Consider the following 19,542-nt stretch of genomic DNA (forward strand, 5'->3'; position numbering starts at 1 on the left):
TCAGTGTTTTCACACAGGATGTTAGGGGAAGGAGTTGAAAATTCGAATATTCAAAAAAAAAGATTCATGTCCAAATGAGAAAAATTAATAACAAGTAATAAATAGACATTCCACTCAAACTTGACCGTAATTTTCGAACCCCAAATTTGGTGGAGATATGGATTCGTCACTGTTAACACTGAATTGCCAATTGCCATAAGGAGTTGGAAGGAGGCTAACGAAGAATATTATTAATCATTTCCGAACATACACGCGTGCTAAGCCAATACATTGTTACAGCACGATATGTCTGGTGTCAAGAAGATAATAATATAGATCTATATCTATATCTACTTGCCTAGTGCAAATCAGCTACCTGAAGTACTCCCTATAGATTTGTATAGAATCTCTTTGGACGGCTATGCCTGGTGGTAGGTGGGTACATCAGTAGGAAATATTAGCAGAGATATGTGTGATATTTAAAAGAAATTTTCGAAAAAATATACTGTAGTTACAACCATGCTGTGTTCTTTCTACGCTCAGCCCTCCATGGTACAACTCTAATGAATTACATTTCAGAACGTTTTAGTTTAGAAAATTTTAATTCGACATGAATTTACATAGTCAAGACTGTAAGATGCTATCGCGGGTGCAACCAAATCAGCCTCCCTTCCTGGATCGGAAATCGAGCTGATCTGATCTGATTGCATTCGCATATGAAACGATAATTTCGAATAGATGATAAGATATAATCGATGTCGATATCGAAAAACGCCGAGTAGAACGAATGAATTGGACATTGCTTGTCCTTCAGGACACGAAAATACACCACGTTCAATTAAGATTGACGAATTGAACTGGGACCAGATTAAAGTTATTGCAATACTTGTTCTGCCATAACTGATCATTTCAAGTTCTTGCGTTAATTGGAAACATATAAGACTACTCGGTTGGAAGAGATAAATTGTGTTTCTAAGCATTTATAGGATCTGGTAGAGTTATTTCAGGATGAATGAAATGTGAAGCACTAAATTAGTTTTGAGTTATGGATGTCAATAATATAGTGTACGAAGGATAATTTACGATTGCCTAAATGTGAATTCTGGCTTAGATAAAAGAAGATTTGGGAATTCATCCCAATAATTTTATACATGTATTTTTTTCCTGGTCAAGCAAAGTGGAAGGTCCAAAATTTTTATTCGTTTCTTTGTATTTTGATTGGGTATGTCGTTATTGGAAATAATAAACTGAAATGAGACGTCACGTAAATAAATATTGGCTGAAACGAGACAAGTTAAACAGAACGTGATTGACTTTTTCGTCCAATAGTCCAATAAATTCTCTCTGAATTCGTTAAAGCAGATCGAATAAACCCAGATTTCAAAGAACGTGTCTTTTTAACTATAAATTCCAAAATAAGTTTCGAAATTTTGCTTCCGCAGGATCAAATAATTCTTTACTCACTTCTAACGTCACCCGCCATCTAGTAAAGTATTTTCTAATAACAAAAGGGGAACTAGGATGACTGTATTACCATCATTGCCGTGGTGGTAAAAAAAAACAGTGGAAATCATGTAGGTCATTCAATTTCTTCAGTTCAATTATAGATTTTCATCAAGTATCGGCCACTTCGATCAGGTGCTTTTGTGAATTTTCAAATGGGAATAATATTGGAAATGCCATAAACTACAAATCTACTTCGATAATTGTTTTCCTTAGCCTTGGACCACTATTAGTTATTGGCAAACTGCGAAATATTCGTTATTAACTTCTTTTCGTTTCACGATTTAGGGATAATACGAAAGAGATATTGTTTTTGGGATCAAATCCATGAAAATTATCACGGGGTTGGGATGATTTGAAAATAGGCTATTGTCTTGCGTAATTTCAATAACTGGATATTTGCATGAAATATATTCCTAAAGAATTAAAACATTTTTTATCCAATAGGATTACTTCGAATTGCAAGCCTAGATATAATTAATTCCTTAATTCGCTTAACTAATATGAGAGAAAAAAATATAATTTGAAGTATTCATGTATTGCATGAAGTTATCTCAAGGAATACAAGGGTTGAATCTGCACTATGCAAGGCTTAAGGATGCGCGCATCATCTCCCGAATATTCTACAGGAATGAAACAGAGCAGGAAGCAGCTAACTGAGCTAACTCAGTATTCGCGCGTCCTCTTGGGTGATAATAACTGACAAAAATCCGTTAGACTTGAGAACTCCCGAATTTTCAAAATTACTCCACGATTTTTCGTAAAATAACAAGTGATTCAAGATGATCTGAATCTTGTATGTATGTTGACGAAAATTACATGAAAAACTGTTCTATTTGGTTGGAGCGAAAATAATATTTGAAATAATTGAGTAAGTTTGAATTCTATATTTCAGTACCTTATAATCAAATCTATAATATTGTTTGTTCAATATGGCAATTCCATCTTATACCATAATAAAATTAAGAAATTTTCAAGACCAGGAATTAAATTGAATTTTCGTTGACGGTTGAAACTGAATCTCAAATAGTGGAATCAAGGAAGACTATTTTGATTACAAGGTACTTTTTTAGAAATATAATATACCTCTTTACATCAGCATTATTTACACGAAAACATTATAATATGACTACATAGGTATTTTGGCTGGAAAGTTCGAGATAAATATTTACAATGTAGGTAGATATATTATGCCAGAAAACTGAGAAAAGCAGTTGAGCGTATACTCAGATCTTGTAAATTTCAAAATATCATTAAATAAAAGATCAGGATCGAAATTTTACCATCAAATAATTGTAACTAGATAGTCGAAATTCTTTGATATGTTTTATTTGCCCTTATTTCTACTAATGTAATTTTTTTGGGGACGCTGTATGTTAATAATTAAGGCATGTTCAATAGGTACATATGATACGCTGTATGTTAAATTCATACACGTTTATGCATAACTTTTACAGAACAACCAGATATGTTAAATGTTCGAAACTCAACATGATACCCAACTTACAGAATAACTATACTTAAGTAGGTTAGTACCTTTCGCATGTCGAGAAATTTTGAAATCTTAGTGATCTGATGATATTTATGTCGTCTTGGCACTATTGGCAATTTGATGAGTTGCCAAATTATCAGGTTATCTTACATACACAGAGAACAAAGATTATCTTTTTTCCCTCATTCAATCGTTTGGAAACGAAAATAATCAGATATGAAGAAAATTTAGAATTATCATTGACACTAAAGAGGAGTTTTTTGAATGATTGCACTTATTAGGCTATTTTTCGTCATGCGAACTAAAGGACCTGCTTTATCATGTAAAAATTAGCACATAAGTATTTTATATATTTTCGGAAAATTCAGACATTCTTATCGTTCATTTTATTTTACCTACATATGAATACCTAGGGTACATCTTTTAATCGATGATATTCATTTCGAAACCGTGCCCGTTCACCTCATATCTACTATGTTAGCATAACCATCTATAGTTATTAAAAGTATTCCATTAATAAATTAATAGATTATCTTTTTTTGAGTGACACATTGATAATGGAAAAGTGCTTCTCAGATTGTTTACCGAAAATTTTCGGGATAATAACTAACAGTCAACTAAGCATTTGGAAGAAAAAGAAAAAGCGAATATATTTGTCCTTGAAAGCAGTCACTAGACATGAAATCACAAAGCTATCTCCTGATTGTGTTGTGAGGAAAAATTCCGTCACCCCGCGAATGGTATAAATTTCAGGATGCAGGTTTTAAACTCGCTTTAGTAATGAAACTTGTTGCCCTAGTATGAGGGTAGCGAAAAACTGTATGATAGGTTCAAAAGGTGATATTTGAAAATAATAAACCGACCATCAGTTTGTTAGATGAGTTTTTCTCAACTATGACTGAGCTATTCTATGATTTGTCACCAGAACATACTACAAATGTGCATAGATTTGATCCATCACGAACAGACAAAAGCATAGACTGACATAGAGTGTAATTTAAATGCATGACAGAAGCTCTACATGAATTAAAACTGGTGGTTTCATAATTGATAGTAGTGAAAGTAAATATAGAAATGCTGTGTTGTGCTATAGTGCTGATTTTATCTGTTATCCAGCAAGGTGAATCTTTGCAACATGAAATTGAAGTATTAAATATCAGTCATATGGAGAGTTATTCAAATGGGGTGAAGGAAGAAAGGAACTCAAATCCTGATGTAGAAAACAGATTGAGAAATGAGAGTCGGACGAAAGATTCTAGGAAACTCGAATACACATCCAATAGAATTGTAGGAGGCAAAGAGTGTTCCATTGAACAATATCCATGGATGGTTTCATTAAGAACAACGAAACGATTAAGCCATTACTGTGGAGGAGCCTTAATATCATCCAGATGGATTCTTTCGGCCGCACACTGTTTCGAAAAATCATACAAATCTCCATGGAGGGTGACCGCTATAGTTGGATTATCGACACTTCGAAGAATAAGATCTCAGGCGATTATGGCAAAAAAAATATTCATACATAAAGACTACGATAGCAAAGCCATAACAGATGATATTGCCCTAATTGTTTTAGAATACAAAGTTTCTGTGCACCTTAGTGCTATCGGTTTCATTGAAATACCAGAAAAACCTTTACCTTCAGACTTGTCGATGCAATGTCCTTCCAAATCCTTCATTGTTGCTGGTTGGGGGTCTCAAAAAGCTTATACAACTGAACCCCCACCTTATAAGAGTTCCCCTCACCTGATGTGTGTTGATGTCCCATTCATCACCAACAAACAATGTGCAAAATACTCCTGGGCAGCTAATAATCCAAATGTTATATGCACTTTATATGAGCCAGGGGGTAAAGATGCTTGCCAAGGAGATTCTGGTGGACCTTTGTTCTGCAAGGGCGTCCAATATGGTATCGTGTCGTGGGGACGTGGATGTGCCGCACCCCAATCACCCGGATTTTACACCAGAGTCGATAGATACTTGGATTTCATTAAGGAAACTATGGATAATTACGTTGATGCATCATCATGTTGTAGGGTTGATTTCTGTCTCATAACGATTATTATAATCAAAATTTTTTTCATATGCATGCAAAGTACTTTTTGTTATCTTGATGAGTTTTTCCAGAATTTTCACTAGCTTAATTGAGATATATTCCTCTTGTAAGTAATCGGATATAAGTTAATCAATAAAAGGAAATGAACTTAATGGTCTCTGTCTTTTTTTTCTGACCTGCACTCGTACAACGGATTTGAAAAATTTTTCTCCTACAATTATTACTTATTCTGAGTAAGAACTTTTCTATGGCTTTTGTTTGGAATGAAAATACACTTCCGTAAAAATAAAATTATAAGTGTCTGTTCGCGAAAAAATATTATCTCTACTTGTAGGTAGGTAGTAGGTATAAGGTGGAAACCGAACATTCGAGGAGTACGTAAGCCTTCATATTATTTATTTCTTTCTCTTCGTTCGTGAAGAGGGTAGATCGTTTTCATCTGAGTGTTGTTGAAACTGCCGCTTCTTGATTGGCAAGGCACTCGAAAAATTTTCCAAGCAATTTGGCTGCTGTAATTATATTTTATGGAAACGTTGGTTTATGGAGGGTCCATTCGGTTGAGCATTGTTCAAATAGTGTGTCACATCTCTCCTTTCTCATATTTATTTCGTTTATTTCGGGCGAATGTATTTCATAAGATGAAAATAAAATGAAATACCAAATATATCACACTCATGTCATTTTCATACGTAGTTGGAAAATCTAAAGCGTAGACCAAAATTAATGTATCACTTATTGAATATAATTTGCGAAATGAATGAAATAAAATTATAATAAAATTGTGTTTTCATCATAAATTTTGATGTAATCAAGACTCTGCAAAGAAACCATTATCGGCATACATTATTATATCGTAACGTAGTAATTCGTCTTCCATGTATGATTTTCATAAGTGAAAATTGGACCGAATTATTTCGATTTCTCCAAAATGTAGGTTACATATTTTGTACCAATTGGTACGTGATTGATTAATGAAGGAAGGCCCTCAACACAGAACATTAAATTTCGAGCATATCGAATCGAATTATGGCTACAATTTTGGTCTTCCGAAAGCAGTGACTATTTTGAAAGGATTCATTGAGAATGATACCTATAGTGAGCACAACGTTGGATTCAAGTTCTTTGAAAATATGTTTGAATACTTTGATACTTTCCAGTATATCTAGAAACGACTCCTCGATCCATTCGGTAAATAACAATTTTGAACTTGAACTGCCAATATTCGTTATAAATGTGGAATCTGAAATGAATCTTCTCGCTGGTACAGTGGCCGATTTATATTTGTTAGATCTGGACGATATTCAATTGAATAATTTCCTGGAAAAATTTCATAATCGCCCCTTCTTCAATCCACGAGCAAAATTTTTAATAGTTGGAACTGAAATACCAGAATATGCTCCAGAAACATTGGCCTCACAGTTTGTTCTGAATGTGGTGTTTCTGAATAAAATATCCGAAAATTTGTTCACTTTCTATCCATTCCGTGAAAGAATGTTACAACGAATCGATACAAGATGGTTCAAAATAGGAAACTGCAGCAGTCTAACCTCAAAGGATCACCGTCCATCCATGGTATTATTTCAAGAAAAAATTCCAAAAATTTGGACGAATTCAACAATTTCCGTAATGCACACTACAGCACCACCTTATTGGATATGCAGCGAATGCGAAAAAGAAGGATATGATTCGGATCTTCATCATTTGGCCTTCTCCCATTTCAACCTCACAGAAAACTTGACTTTGAAGGAAGTGTTCGATGAAGACTGGGACAATGAAAACTTGAAAAGTCTTCAGAAAAAACAATTCGACATAATCCTTGGGGAACCTCCATATTTAGAACTGGACTATACGTATCCACATATAGAATATTTTTGGGCTTTAGTTGTGCCAGTTCCTGAAGAAATGCCTCGTTGGAAATACATTTTAACGCTGTTTTCTACACAAGTATGGTTGGTTTGGACGATAACTTGTTTCAGTTTATACGTTGTAGGAATTCTTGCCGACGTAGTTTCGAATACAATCAAAATCGAATCATTTTTTAATACAGCTGCTCTCATTTTCAAGCCATCGATAGGACAACCTTATAACATGTTCCCGAAGAATTTGTCAGAAGGTTTTCTCTTTGTCTCGATCAGTTTTTTCACAACTATTATGGCATTCATTTACACTGGCAGATTTCCTTATTTCCTGGTGGGAATTAATTTCGAAAAAGGCATAAATACGCTCGAGGATATAGTTGATGAAAAGTTAACGATCGGTACACCCCGAGACGAAATAACAAAAGATTACTTTTCACAGTCAGAAATTATGAAAAGGTATTATGAAAAATATCGCCTGCAATGTGATTATTCAACTAATTGTTTAGACCAACTGATTGCTGGAAGAAATATGACTTTTCTCGTCACAACCCCTCAATTGAACTATTGGCAACAATTTTATTTGAATGAAATGGGAAGAAGCTTGTTCAAAAGACTGGAGCCTCCCTATATGAAACAACAGTTTGGTTCAATTTTAATAAAAGGGCATCCCCTAACAAGACGACTGAGTCAGTTTCTCTTGTACTTGGATCAACACGGCATCAAAAAACACATAATATCTGAGTATGAGAAGAGAAATGTTAAACAGATGGAAAATCTTCAAACAAAAAGCTTAACTATAGAATATATCAATGCTCCATTGTTTATATGGGGTTTAGGAGTAATTTTGGGCATAGTAGTGTTCTTTTTTGAAAAAAACAATCTATAGTTTATCTTCAAATAATTCTGATAAATCAACCTCTCAAAGAAAAGAAAGCAAACAATTCAGGCATGAACAAAAAAAAAATCATACGTTTGATATACCAAAAAAGTTATAGAGTACATAACACTTACTCTTCGATACATTGAAAAATTTTTCTTTTGATGTCATTTAATCGAGTGCTCCTCACCTCAAATTATTAGTAGTCAACTAGCCTGTATATTTATGTACACTGAAGCAAATTAGGTTGAAATTGGAGTGGTACGCCCAAATAAACAATTCCATTGGCACGATTGAAGTCAAATAATTTTCACACTGTTTTTAACTCAATTTTGCGTAGTAGAATTATATCACTTTTACAAACATATTTAAATTCATAATAGATTTATGTACTATATGGAAGTATTGATTTGAGAGATATACAAATGGAGTATTGGAGAAATACAGATCGTCTATCACTATACGGATATTGATAAAGACATACAAAAAAGGGGTATCAGTTGATTTTCCTTCGAATTGAATCAATTTCGACAATTTGTACTGAATTATAACATTTTTCTTTCTGCTAGGACTGGTTGTTCTGAAAAAGAGGAAAAAAGATTGATTTTTTGTCTCCTTCCACGAGTCCAAACGTATAATTTTCAGTTCTTTCAATTTTATCAATCATATTCCTCGGAAACATTAAAGTAGCAGTTATAATATGATAAATTCTCATACCCTCTTATTCGCAATAAGGGAAAATAATTTTTTTCCTGCCAGCTTGAATAAATTAGTTCCTGCTGCAGGCATCATTTTTATGTCCATCATAAGTGATTACAAAAATGTTTGATTAAAGTAGGCTCATTTCATCAATCTAATAAAATCGATGTTCAGTGCAGTAGTCCTTGAAATGATTTGATTCCTAACAAAGAAAGTCTCTTCGAGAATGAATCCGTTGATCAGTGTTTTTCATTCGACTCAGTTTTTGCTCTGTCTGAATAAAATAATTTTTTCAGCAATAACAAGGCGAGATTTCATCATTTATTCGGTCAATAATGAATTCCAAATTACATCTCCAACATATCAAATCAATATGAACGAGTATTTAGAACTAGAGGGGATAAATATGCCAGACATGTATCTGTTTGATCTGGATGAATACAACCTATCAGATTTCATAATTTCAACCTACCGACACAGATTTTTCAATCCAAGGGCGAAATTCATATTGGTAGGATCAGAGCTGAATTACACTATTCCCGAAATTTTAATATGTAATTTCATATTGAACGTAATATTCATCGAGAAAAGTACGGAAATAATTTTTACGATTTTTCCATATGATGAGAGAATGCTGCATAACCCCTCGAAAGATTGGTGGAAAATTTCAAGCTCTACAGAATGTACTAAAGAGGTATTTTTTCAGACACTCTTCCAACAAAAAATTCCGAAAATTTGGAATAACTCCACCATCAGCCTGATGTACATTGGTTTCGTTCCATTCATTATCTGTTCGGAATGTGAAGAAAGGGGTTCTTTGATAGATATTTTGGAAGAAAGTGTAACGCATCTTAATCTTACAGTGGAGTATAATGAATTGAAATATAACGGAAGTGATTTCGAAGAATACGATCGAAATATGATTCTGGAGAAAAAGTACGAAATATCTCTGGGTGACTACACAGATTTGAAACTCGATAATCTGTATCCACACGACTACACTATTCTGTTTTGGGTCGTTCCGGTCCCTGAAGAGATGCCAAGATGGAAATATCTGTTTACAGTATTTTCTAAACAAGTATGGATCGTTTGGATCATTACTTTCGTAACTCTTGTTCTAACATGTTTCATTATAAGCTCAATGTCTTCGAGGATGCCTAGTCCATATAGACTTTTGACAGATGCAGCAACAATTATTAAGATGTCCCTTGAACAATCAGCTGATTTGAATTCGTTTTCTCATTCGGAGAGCATTCTTTCCATCCTCATTTATTTTTTCACTTGTATTATGACAGCCATATACAAAAGTAGATTCTTATATCTTCTGGTAGGTTTCAATTATGAAAAAATTATCAATTCGGTCGAAGATATCATGGATCACAACCTGACTATCTGTTCACCAATGTTAACAGCCGTACAAGGCCCTTTTTTAGAAACGGAACGCAAGCAAAATTATTTCAATTCTCATTATATTCATTGTGATTTCGGTGACACTGTTTATACGCGAGTAGCTACAGAAAGGGATGTGACTTTTGTAGATAATGCGGAAGCTTTGAACTACCTCCAGTCGAATTATATCGACGATCAAGGTAAAAGTTTATTTCGTAAGGTAGAACAGCCCATCATTTCATCACCGTTCGGATCGACTCTGATAAAAGGGCATCCGATCACGGAAAATCTGAACCGATACTTCATGCTGTTGGACCAACACGGAATAAAGAAACTGATTATATCAAGGTACAACAAATTACCTTTTGGTCAAGTGGCGAATTTGCAAACCCAACGTTTGAGTATTTCTCACGTTGTCACATCTTTCTATGCACTAATATTGGGTATTTCCTTCAGTGTATTAACGTTTTTCTGTGAGAAGTTAATATTCCTCAAAATATTTAACCCAAAAGTTTCTTTTTGTTCAGTCAAACATAAAACTGCACACAGTTTTTAACTGCATAATTTTCACAGAACGATTCCTTCATGCAAAACTTCATGAATATACTAAATATAATAATTAAATCATAAGAGTTATGCTAACAATGAAACCCAGTAGTCCAGTACCTACTTTTCAATTCTTTCTCAATATTCACAATTCTTTTTAATAGATATATTTCGTGATATACTTGTACAATCAATTATCATGCCTAGGTAATACAAATGATCAAATTATTAAAAGTCGTTATACATAATACATTTATCCATATTGAACAGAAATGTAGAATCAAATTATCACTATTTTATACCTCAAGTGTTTGGCTAGTTTAAGTTACATATAGATAATTTATTTCAAAAGCTAAAAATTATTAAATTTGCTTAAGAAAATTTTGCATTTATAACTCTAAAAGTAGAAAAAGGCAAATTATTACTGCACTGCATTAAAAAAAAAATTATTGTTATTTCTTTTACAATTGATGGAAATGAATCTTATGATTATTATTTGGAAAATAAATGTAAGACAGTAATAAATTGATTCCATTGAGTAGAATTTTCATCCTGTCCGGTGATCATTATGATTACATTACAAACCAACTGCTTGATGTTGTTTTAGTACCAGCTAAGTAATTATGTAGGTACTTACTGTTGTAGGTATTTTATTTTTCTATTCGACTAAGTACTCTACTACTGATTTCATAATAATTCGAGTTTCTTGGTACTCTTTTTGGTACAAAGCCATCAATGAAGAGATTATACAATTTGGGCCAAGTTAATGTATGAGCCTCCTTATGATGTTTATTCCAATCCCTGGCTGCGAAGTCCCAGGTCGTTTCTGGATACACTAAATATATGGGGCGCTTTCCCTTTTCCTTTTGACATCTCGCAATTTTGGTATGAAACTAAAATGGGTACAAAACAGGAATGTATTTTATAATTCGTGGTTTCTCGTAGGCATTTTGATATAAGCACCTAGTTATACTTACGAATGAAATTAATGCAAGTATGAGAATAAAATATTTTTTCGAATTCATTTCGAACAATATCTATGAACGTTCTATTCGACTGCTTTTAATACCAAAAATGAGAGAAGGTTGCTTATTGAACAATCCTCAATTTACAAACTCTCTTATCAGAATATTTTGGATTGCTAAATGCTTGTTCCCGCAGCGATTGTTTCGTTTTTCTAATCCCACGGAAGTTTTTTTTTCTAATCTTTGGTGAAATAAGCAAACTATTAATTACTCATCTCATCAAATAATCAGTATTTGATTCAAATTCAAGAATAAACTATATTCAGGATATTAAACTGTGACAATATTTGAAAAAATGGGAAATAATTCAATATGAATTGAGATGAATATGAAGGATGATGTCTCTATAGATTTTCCTTGATAGATACCTATCTGATTTGAACGCGTCCATGATGACAAATTTCTCTCTGTTTTTCTAAGAACCGATACAATGAATATGTAACTTATATGTATTTTTTTTCGCTTCATTTTACAAATGAAATATTCCATTCGGTCACTCTCAAATTTTTCTCTATAGAAATTCAATCTCAACCTTCTTTGTCTTTCAGAAAATGTATTTGACTACCCTGCCACCACCAGAATACGATTCCGATATTGACAACGATTACACCCCCTATAACCAAAGACCGGAAACTTACATAGTTCCTGTTCTTTTCTTCATCATTTTTGTGCTAGGAACTTTGGGAAATGGAACTCTTGTCGTTATTTTCATGAAACATAGAGCCATGAGAAATGTGCCTAATACGTAAGTTTCTAATAAAGATAAAGTATTTTATCTACACCGGCAATTTCATGGTTCAGTTGATGTAAGGAATATTATTGTGGTGTTATTTATAACAGACTGGCATACAACAGAATTTTTTATGTATACAACTAAAAACTATACCTTCTTAATTTTGCAAAGAAACAAATGTTTTTTACTAATCATTTACTCATCAGAATGCTACAATTAACATAATCTGATTATGTTGAAACTTGAGTTTTTAGGTTAGTAATATTAAGATAGAACGATTCATTATCCTGAGAAATAATAGTCTAATATCTATTCGCAAGGTTAGTAAAATTCTGCAACATTTAATTGACTATAAATCCTAGGCGATCTTGAACATATTAAATTCAATATAGTATGCTGAGCATACACTTTCGTGTTCATCTAGATTATTATCACCGAGTTTAATTGGAACCGATTAAACCTCACACTGAAGACATAATTGAATTTCATGATGACAAAATGGAGGTATGAGGTACCTACCTAAAGTTTGATTCAATTGAATTGGATTACCTGATGAAAAATTAAGAAGCAACATTTCATCATCATTATGTAGTAGTATTGAATATAAATTGTGTTCATGTGCTTATGTCTCATCAAACATATACGTGGGTAGTTATTTAGAAATAAATATTAAAAAATATTTTTAAAAACCCTTCTGATCTTATGTATGTCTCAAGAATATGTACTAAAAGCGAGGAAGAAAAGAAGAATAGACTGTGACAACTCCAAATTTTTGGGAAATGACGCTTTTCCTACCCAGAGGAACCGTGTCGATGTAATTCTATTTGTATCGAGCATCGTCTTCGCACAAATCGAATTGACAATAGATTTCGATTTCTGCGAGTGTCGTTAGTCAGATGGTCTGAATCGTTCTATTATGATAAGTATGTTGAAATGGGGTTTTTTTGGGTATAGTATTGGCAAGCTTAAACGCGAATAGATGTTCTTGAATTCTCAGTAGTTGCTGAATATATTTCACTTTTCATTTTTATAATTCGACTGAAAACAAAGGTAGCATTTTTAGGGGTTGCTAATAATAATCAATACTGCTTTTCAGATACATCTTTTCACTCGCTCTGGCGGATCTTCTGGTGATACTGACATGTGTTCCTTTTACATCAACTTTGTACACTGTCGAATCTTGGCCATGGGGTGTCTTTTTATGCAGAGTATCCGAGATTTCTAAGAATATTTCCATAGGTGTATCGGTATTCACTCTCACAGCTTTGTCTGTCGAGAGATATTGTGCCGTTGTAAATCCTCTCAGGCGTCTACAGGTTAGTATGTCCCGAATTTTAATATTTTCAATAAGGAAATAAGTATACTTTCAATTCAATGGCACAAATATTATGCTGGGGACCTGAGCGATTACATGTCCTCAGAAAGATGCTTGGAATTCGATCACTCTGAAATACATAATTCCAAGCAGATAATGTATCGTGTTATCAAAAACTAAGATGTGCCTTTATTTTATTGTATAATCCAATAATATTACACATTTGATCTTAATCTAAAAAAATCAACGGTTCTCTCTTTCTGAGGAAAATATTAATTTCAAAACTCAATGAAAATATGAAATGAATGTTACAAAATGGCGAAGGTGCTCATTATATTACTCATTGAATCAAATGGACGAATGAACTTGTGGGAGAATCAGTGAATCAGAAATAAAGATATTGATTTTTGTCGATTGCTCACCTAATTTGAAATATATATCCATCATGGAAATTATTTTCCAACGAAATGTACTCCCTAGATTTATAGTAATAACACTACACTACCTTCCATATATTCAGTTGACTGATATCAAATTCAATTAGTCTGAACAATTTAGGAGTCATGAATTTATGCATCGTCCTTCAGAGACTTTCATGGCGCGCGAGCATTTATATTTATGTTTTACAGTCCCTGGCCAGTTTATTAGACGCACTGAGGATTTTTTTTATATTTACTGGTATTGCCGGAGGAAAAAGCAGAATATTTGAATTTCATTTCCACAGAATGTCAGTTTTATCTACGACTCTCATTAAATTGTTCTATTTGGCATTTATTTTTGATGTTGTAGTATTAGTACTTAAGTATGAATCAGTACTATGTTTTCCAGTGGACGTCTTGCATTCTGCAGGTTGGACGTTATTTCGATAATCCACATATGAAATCATTATCTTCGAATGCAGCAAACCGAACAATTCTGCATTGATAGTATGAAGCTCTCATAGCTACACAGGGTGGCTCAGCAAAATATTAGAATTTCATGTTTAATCATCAATAAATCAATACTTTTTATTGAATATGATATATTATATGTGAAAACCATTCACAGATGAAGTATATGTAACATAAACATTCAATTTAATAATTCAATATTGAGATTTTGCATCGAATCAATGCGTCTAATAATATGGCCAGGGACTGTATATCGTCGAACTAAAAAAGCCTGTTATGGTCCACTTTTATTACTTGAACCGTCGCCGGGTGTAAAACGTAAACGAAAAAATATCTGTTATTCTGGTTGTTTTCGAGCTAAAAATCTGTTCAACATTCTTGATCATAAATCGAGAGCATAAATTTCCATTTTTCAATAAAATAAATGGATTATTTGAACGATCCATCAGCCGGCAAATTTTGAAAGAGTTAAACTTCCCCGAATGTTCATTCTCTTGAAACGAGGAGGAAGTACCACAGCTGTCTCTGTCACTTGTCGGCATTATTTCATTAAGTTCCAGAGCTAATGAAAATGAAACGATTCGATGGAATATAAATTGTGACGCATCGTCGAATCAGGGGTCATTCTTCTTTATGGGTGAAGTTGATTGTATAAGGTAGTCATGAATTGAAATTCTTTTTGTTCATTCAAACATTTACCCTAATCAGAGTTGGATATTTTTGTGAATGTTCCGAAGCATTATCTGTGAAACATCAATATCTCCATGTTTTTCAGACCAAACCATTGACAGTAACGAGCGCTGTGATAATCTGGATTTTAGCCGCAGGACTGACAATTCCTGATGGTATCAAATCAACACTAGAAGATATAGATATTGGAAAGTAGGTAGTGAATCAGAATGAAATATAGCGTGAATCCACACATCTCTATAAAACAACAATCATATATTGAAAGCTAATAACGCAAATATTAGGATATCTTCTCCCAGTCTTTCACCTTTTGATTTCTTTGTTTTCTATATTTTAACTAATAATTCTAGGTGCTATTGTTGTCTAATGTCCAAGCCCACGACATTATGTTTTAAATCTTAAAATTTCAACGTACAGAGCTTCTGGTGCAGATCAACTTTTTTCATCTGGATAAACTTATTGATGATAATACACTCCTTATAGTTTCCCAAAAGACGAAATTATACTAAATGAGTATACTTTTTTCAGTAACAGAACTATTACGATATGTACACCTTTTCCAAATGCTACAACTAGTAAGACCTACGTGAAGTATAACGTAGTTATGAAATCTTTGATATACTACATTTTCCCACTTCTAATAATCGCCTCCTTCTACGTCTTGATGGCAATCAAGCTCCACGCATCTACCAGAGAAATGCCAGGAGAAAATAAAGGTGCTCAAGGAGCTGTTCAAGCTCGAGCTCGAAGAAATGTTGCAAGAATGGTTCTGATTTTCATATTTCGTGAGTACCTACATTGAAAAATGCAAGTAAGAATGATAAATGAATCAAATGAATTCGTTGCCTAGTAAAAAAAATTTTTTTTCTTTCTCTTACTAGTGTTCTTCATTTGTTTCCTTCCGAACCATGTCTTTATGCTGTGGTTCCACCTCTATCCTAACTCTGAAGATGAGTACAACGATTGGTGGCATGCTATCCGGATCACAGGCTTCTGCCTGAGGTGAGGGATTTTATTCCATTGTATATTTTTGTCTTCACTTACATTAATTATATTATTCTTTTTCGTATCTATTTCTTGTAGTTTTCTCAATTCTTGTGTGAATCCTGTGGCCCTTTACTGCGTTAGTGGAGTTTTCCGTGCCCACTTCAATCGATATCTATTCTGCTCGAATCCAAAATTATTGAGGAATCCTCAAACTAGAGGGACATATGATTCAAGTTTGGGTTCAACTTTCAGACGACAAACACAGGTTTGTTACTACAATAAAAAATCCTTCATAATAATATAAGTTGTGAACAGAAATATATTTAATACTTCGTATCAAGGGTTGAAGATCATCCATTATTTGTTATATCTTTCAAGGCAACGATGTTGGACAACTCGAATAGCATAATTCGAAGAAATCCTCTCATCAGAAGAGAAAGCACCGACTGCACGAGCGTTATGTTTGAGAACCAGTCACAGAAAGATAAAATGACGGATGAAAAGCTGGAAGAACTACAAATCCTACATAACGATATGACCCATAAAAAAAATGTCTACATTAACTGAGGAATGAAGGATAAGCCAATGCTACGCTACTTTCAGGTGTCGTCATGTTAGGATAGGAATTCTCTAGAGGAGAAGCTGAATGTCTCTACAAGGTAAGGGCCGATTCATTTCTCCGGAAAGGGTGGTAATAAAAAAAAACATTTATTTATCTGCGCCAAGATACTCAGAGAAGCAAAACGAAAAATTTGGACATTCCACCAATATGAAACAAGTTGATTTTCCCACTTTAAAAAAATTGAACAAGATTTCCCTTCAATAAATTTTGATTGAAATTCATTTTCAATTCAATTAAAATAGACTTTAATTTAATACATCTCGTAAATTTCTTTCGATACCAAGAGGAAAATTATCCTGAATTCCTTCCAACCTGCAGCATTTATCTTAATTAAGCATAAAGATAGAACAAGAATGTCATCAGAAGTTCAGAATTATGGCCTTAGCCTAATCTCTCTGCAATATTATAATATAAATTTCATTTCAGGACCTTTTGACTGTTTGGTGGAATGAATTTGAATCGTTAATAAAGACATTATTCTCACTACAAGTTCTTTGAAACGATCTACGTGCATGTATCATTTCTTCGAAGAAAATGTCGGAAAATTATGACAAAGACAACCTCATGAAGTCGCACTATTCTCCACATAAATTCAAAGAAAATCTATTATAAATTTCCAAAGAATATTCCCGTCTCACTGACACTTTCGATACTAGGTATATGGTAATTGAATTCTGATTTCAGCAATTTGTTGAATCGCGTGAATATGTAGTAACATGTGAAATCCGAGGAACACCTGCTTGGACTCCATGAAGTACACCAGCAAGCTGGGGGCTCAGACAGACGGCGTAGCGCATCTGTCTTTACAGACAGATGTTCTCTGCCATGGAACTTCCATACTTCTGAACTGGGTAGGGCCTAGTTCTCCGTAACTCCAAAATCAACGTAAACATCAGTAGCGGAACAATAAAGTCGTTATACATAGGTATTTATATATCTCAATAATGACGATTACGAAGATATTCCACTTCGAAAGAGATTATTGGTTCACATTTTCTTTTCATAAAATAATAATTGGACTTGAAATAAACATATCAATAGGTTGGTCACTTCGAGAACGAATAGGTCCTTTTGAATGTTTAATCTTCCGTGAACAAATTCTCCCATGACTACCTTTGATGTCCGAAAACTTCGTCAGAACTGTCAGAAGAAAAAAAAATAAATGACACAAACAGAACCCGGTGGGATATTGGATAGAGTAGTTCCTAAGATAAAAAAAAAAACTTGAAACTTATCATTTATATCCATTCAATGGCATTATAACAATTAAAAAAAACTATGTGTACAATATACTATACAAGTATGTATATAATTTTTTCACTTCATGTGCCAATCTCCTTCTACTGAGAACGTAACAATAAAATTTTAGACTGACGAGTACATTATTTTTGCACCGAATTAAAACACATCCTCAACCCTATAAATCAACCCCACTACCTACGCCGCTGTGATACCAATTTCATTCGGCTCGATTCAATCAAACGCACATGGCACAGCCTGATCGCACACAAAACTAGTTTTCTCTTTCTTATCCCTCTCGTATCTTACCTGGATGAAGAGGAAGTGTCGTTTGGTGGTGTCTCCAGACCAGACCAGTTAGTCCATTGCACCTCTGTCTCCCATACGAAGAAAGACGAGAAAGCACAAAACAGTAGCTCTCTCGAAACAACGTTGATGAGGCCTAATTTACATTTTCAAATAGGTTGGGGATTGATGTAGTGCTGTTCAAAAATGAAAAGGAGAAAAAGATCCAGTGAATTGTGTGGAAATACCGAAAGGAGTAATAGAAGGGCCATTAGGGTGAGTTATAATTACATTCCAAATTATATTATTGAATTCATGATTTCCGATAATGAAACTATGGCATCAAGCAAATAAGCTACTGAGACTTTCACTGGTTATTCTTTCATTTTAACGAACGATGATAAAAAATCTATGTATATTCCAGATTTTTGGGAACTATTGAAAATAGGTCGGTATAATTTTGTAGGAAAATCGAATATTTATTCGTCACCGACCCCCCAAGCTCTTGGTTTTTCATAATTGACAAATTAAAAGTAAAAAAGAATTATATTTCCGAAAGTTTCATGAAATCCATGGTTTGTTCATTTTTTTCGTTTTTAAATATGTAGATTACAGAAAACGAACTGAAAAATTTCGGTTTTTCTGAGCCTCTGATGAATGTTGACATAAGGTTTGAGCACCGGACTACTGCCTTCTTCGAAAAGCTATGCTCCGGTCCTCTTTTTCAGGATTGAAAAATCAGAAAATCAAACAAAAACGTATTTCCGAAAATATGCAGGTCATCTAAAAATGCAAATATGTAGTTGTTTTTTTTTTCCATTTCGATTCAAAAGTTGGAAGATGAGAAATTTCGACATGAATGCAATGAAATTTGCAGTTATGTTTTTGTTAGAACTCAAATGGTTGATGTGTCGCACCACACAGCAGAATAATAATACCAATAATGAACGTTCCAATTGAATCGAAAGACTTTTAAAAAACCAAAACAAGGTGTGATTCCTACAATATATCTAATATTTATTTTTGCAGCGTAATAGAAGTTCCGAAGATGAACATATAAACGATATGCTGAAGATTTGCTTACAAAAAGTATGCCAGCTGCAGGATGAGCTCGAAAAAACCGAAAATCTCAGAGATCCTGAAGCTGAAGGATATGCTGCATGCGTCATGGAAACATTGAGGTTCTTATCTTCTCAAGGACTACCCTCAAACCATTCTGTTGTTAAAGCTCTTACCGACAGATTACTCAAGAAAAATGACCAAGAGACTTGACTTAAACATCGAGAAATGATTTATCAATTTCTACAGATGGATTTCTTTTATAACTGATCAAACTTGGGTCTTAAACTGATATCA

The 19,542-nt window shown here is 33.6% G+C and overlaps 3 protein-coding genes and 1 long non-coding RNA gene across 6 annotated transcripts; 3 read left to right on the plus strand and 1 right to left on the minus strand.

Moving 5' to 3' along the window:
- Window positions 1-373: 373 nt before the first annotated feature.
- Window positions 374-18,036, plus strand: LOC123316728 (neuropeptide CCHamide-2 receptor-like). Of its 3 annotated transcripts, none has more exons than XM_044902941.1 (9): window positions 374-414; window positions 11,974-12,170; window positions 13,255-13,474; window positions 15,139-15,245; window positions 15,582-15,838; window positions 15,935-16,055; window positions 16,137-16,305; window positions 16,419-16,699; window positions 17,347-18,036. In XM_044902941.1, the coding sequence occupies exons 2-8, from the start codon at window positions 11,977-11,979 to the stop codon at window positions 16,605-16,607; spliced, it is 1,257 nt and encodes a 418-aa protein (XP_044758876.1). In that variant the 5' UTR covers window positions 374-414; window positions 11,974-11,976; the 3' UTR covers window positions 16,608-16,699; window positions 17,347-18,036. The 3 variants fall into 3 exon arrangements, with proteins under 3 accessions (XP_044758876.1, XP_044758875.1, XP_044758877.1); XM_044902940.1 differs by lacking the exon at window positions 374-414 and adding an exon at window positions 2,047-2,353; XM_044902942.1 differs by lacking the exon at window positions 374-414 and adding an exon at window positions 11,828-11,863.
- LOC123316731 (trypsin-like) lies at window positions 3,792-5,231 on the plus strand. The gene has a single exon (XM_044902947.1). The coding sequence runs from the start codon at window positions 4,049-4,051 to the stop codon at window positions 5,111-5,113; it is 1,065 nt and encodes a 354-aa protein (XP_044758882.1). The 5' UTR covers window positions 3,792-4,048; the 3' UTR covers window positions 5,114-5,231.
- On the plus strand, window positions 6,545-10,318 carry LOC123316665. Its single transcript, XM_044902854.1, has 4 exons — window positions 6,545-6,602; window positions 6,670-6,939; window positions 8,762-10,249; window positions 10,311-10,318. The coding sequence occupies exons 1-4, from the start codon at window positions 6,545-6,547 to the stop codon at window positions 10,316-10,318; spliced, it is 1,824 nt and encodes a 607-aa protein (XP_044758789.1).
- Window positions 10,616-11,590, minus strand: LOC123316735. The gene is made up of 2 exons (XR_006538096.1): window positions 11,378-11,590; window positions 10,616-11,293 (listed from the first exon to the last, which is right to left on the minus strand). It is a non-coding gene; the product is annotated as an uncharacterized LOC123316735 (long non-coding RNA).
- Window positions 18,037-19,542: the final 1,506 nt, after the last annotated feature.

The sequence above is a fragment of the Coccinella septempunctata genome, chromosome 7, assembly GCF_907165205.1.
Source record: "Coccinella septempunctata chromosome 7, icCocSept1.1, whole genome shotgun sequence".
NCBI lineage: Eukaryota > Metazoa > Arthropoda > Insecta > Coleoptera > Coccinellidae > Coccinella > Coccinella septempunctata.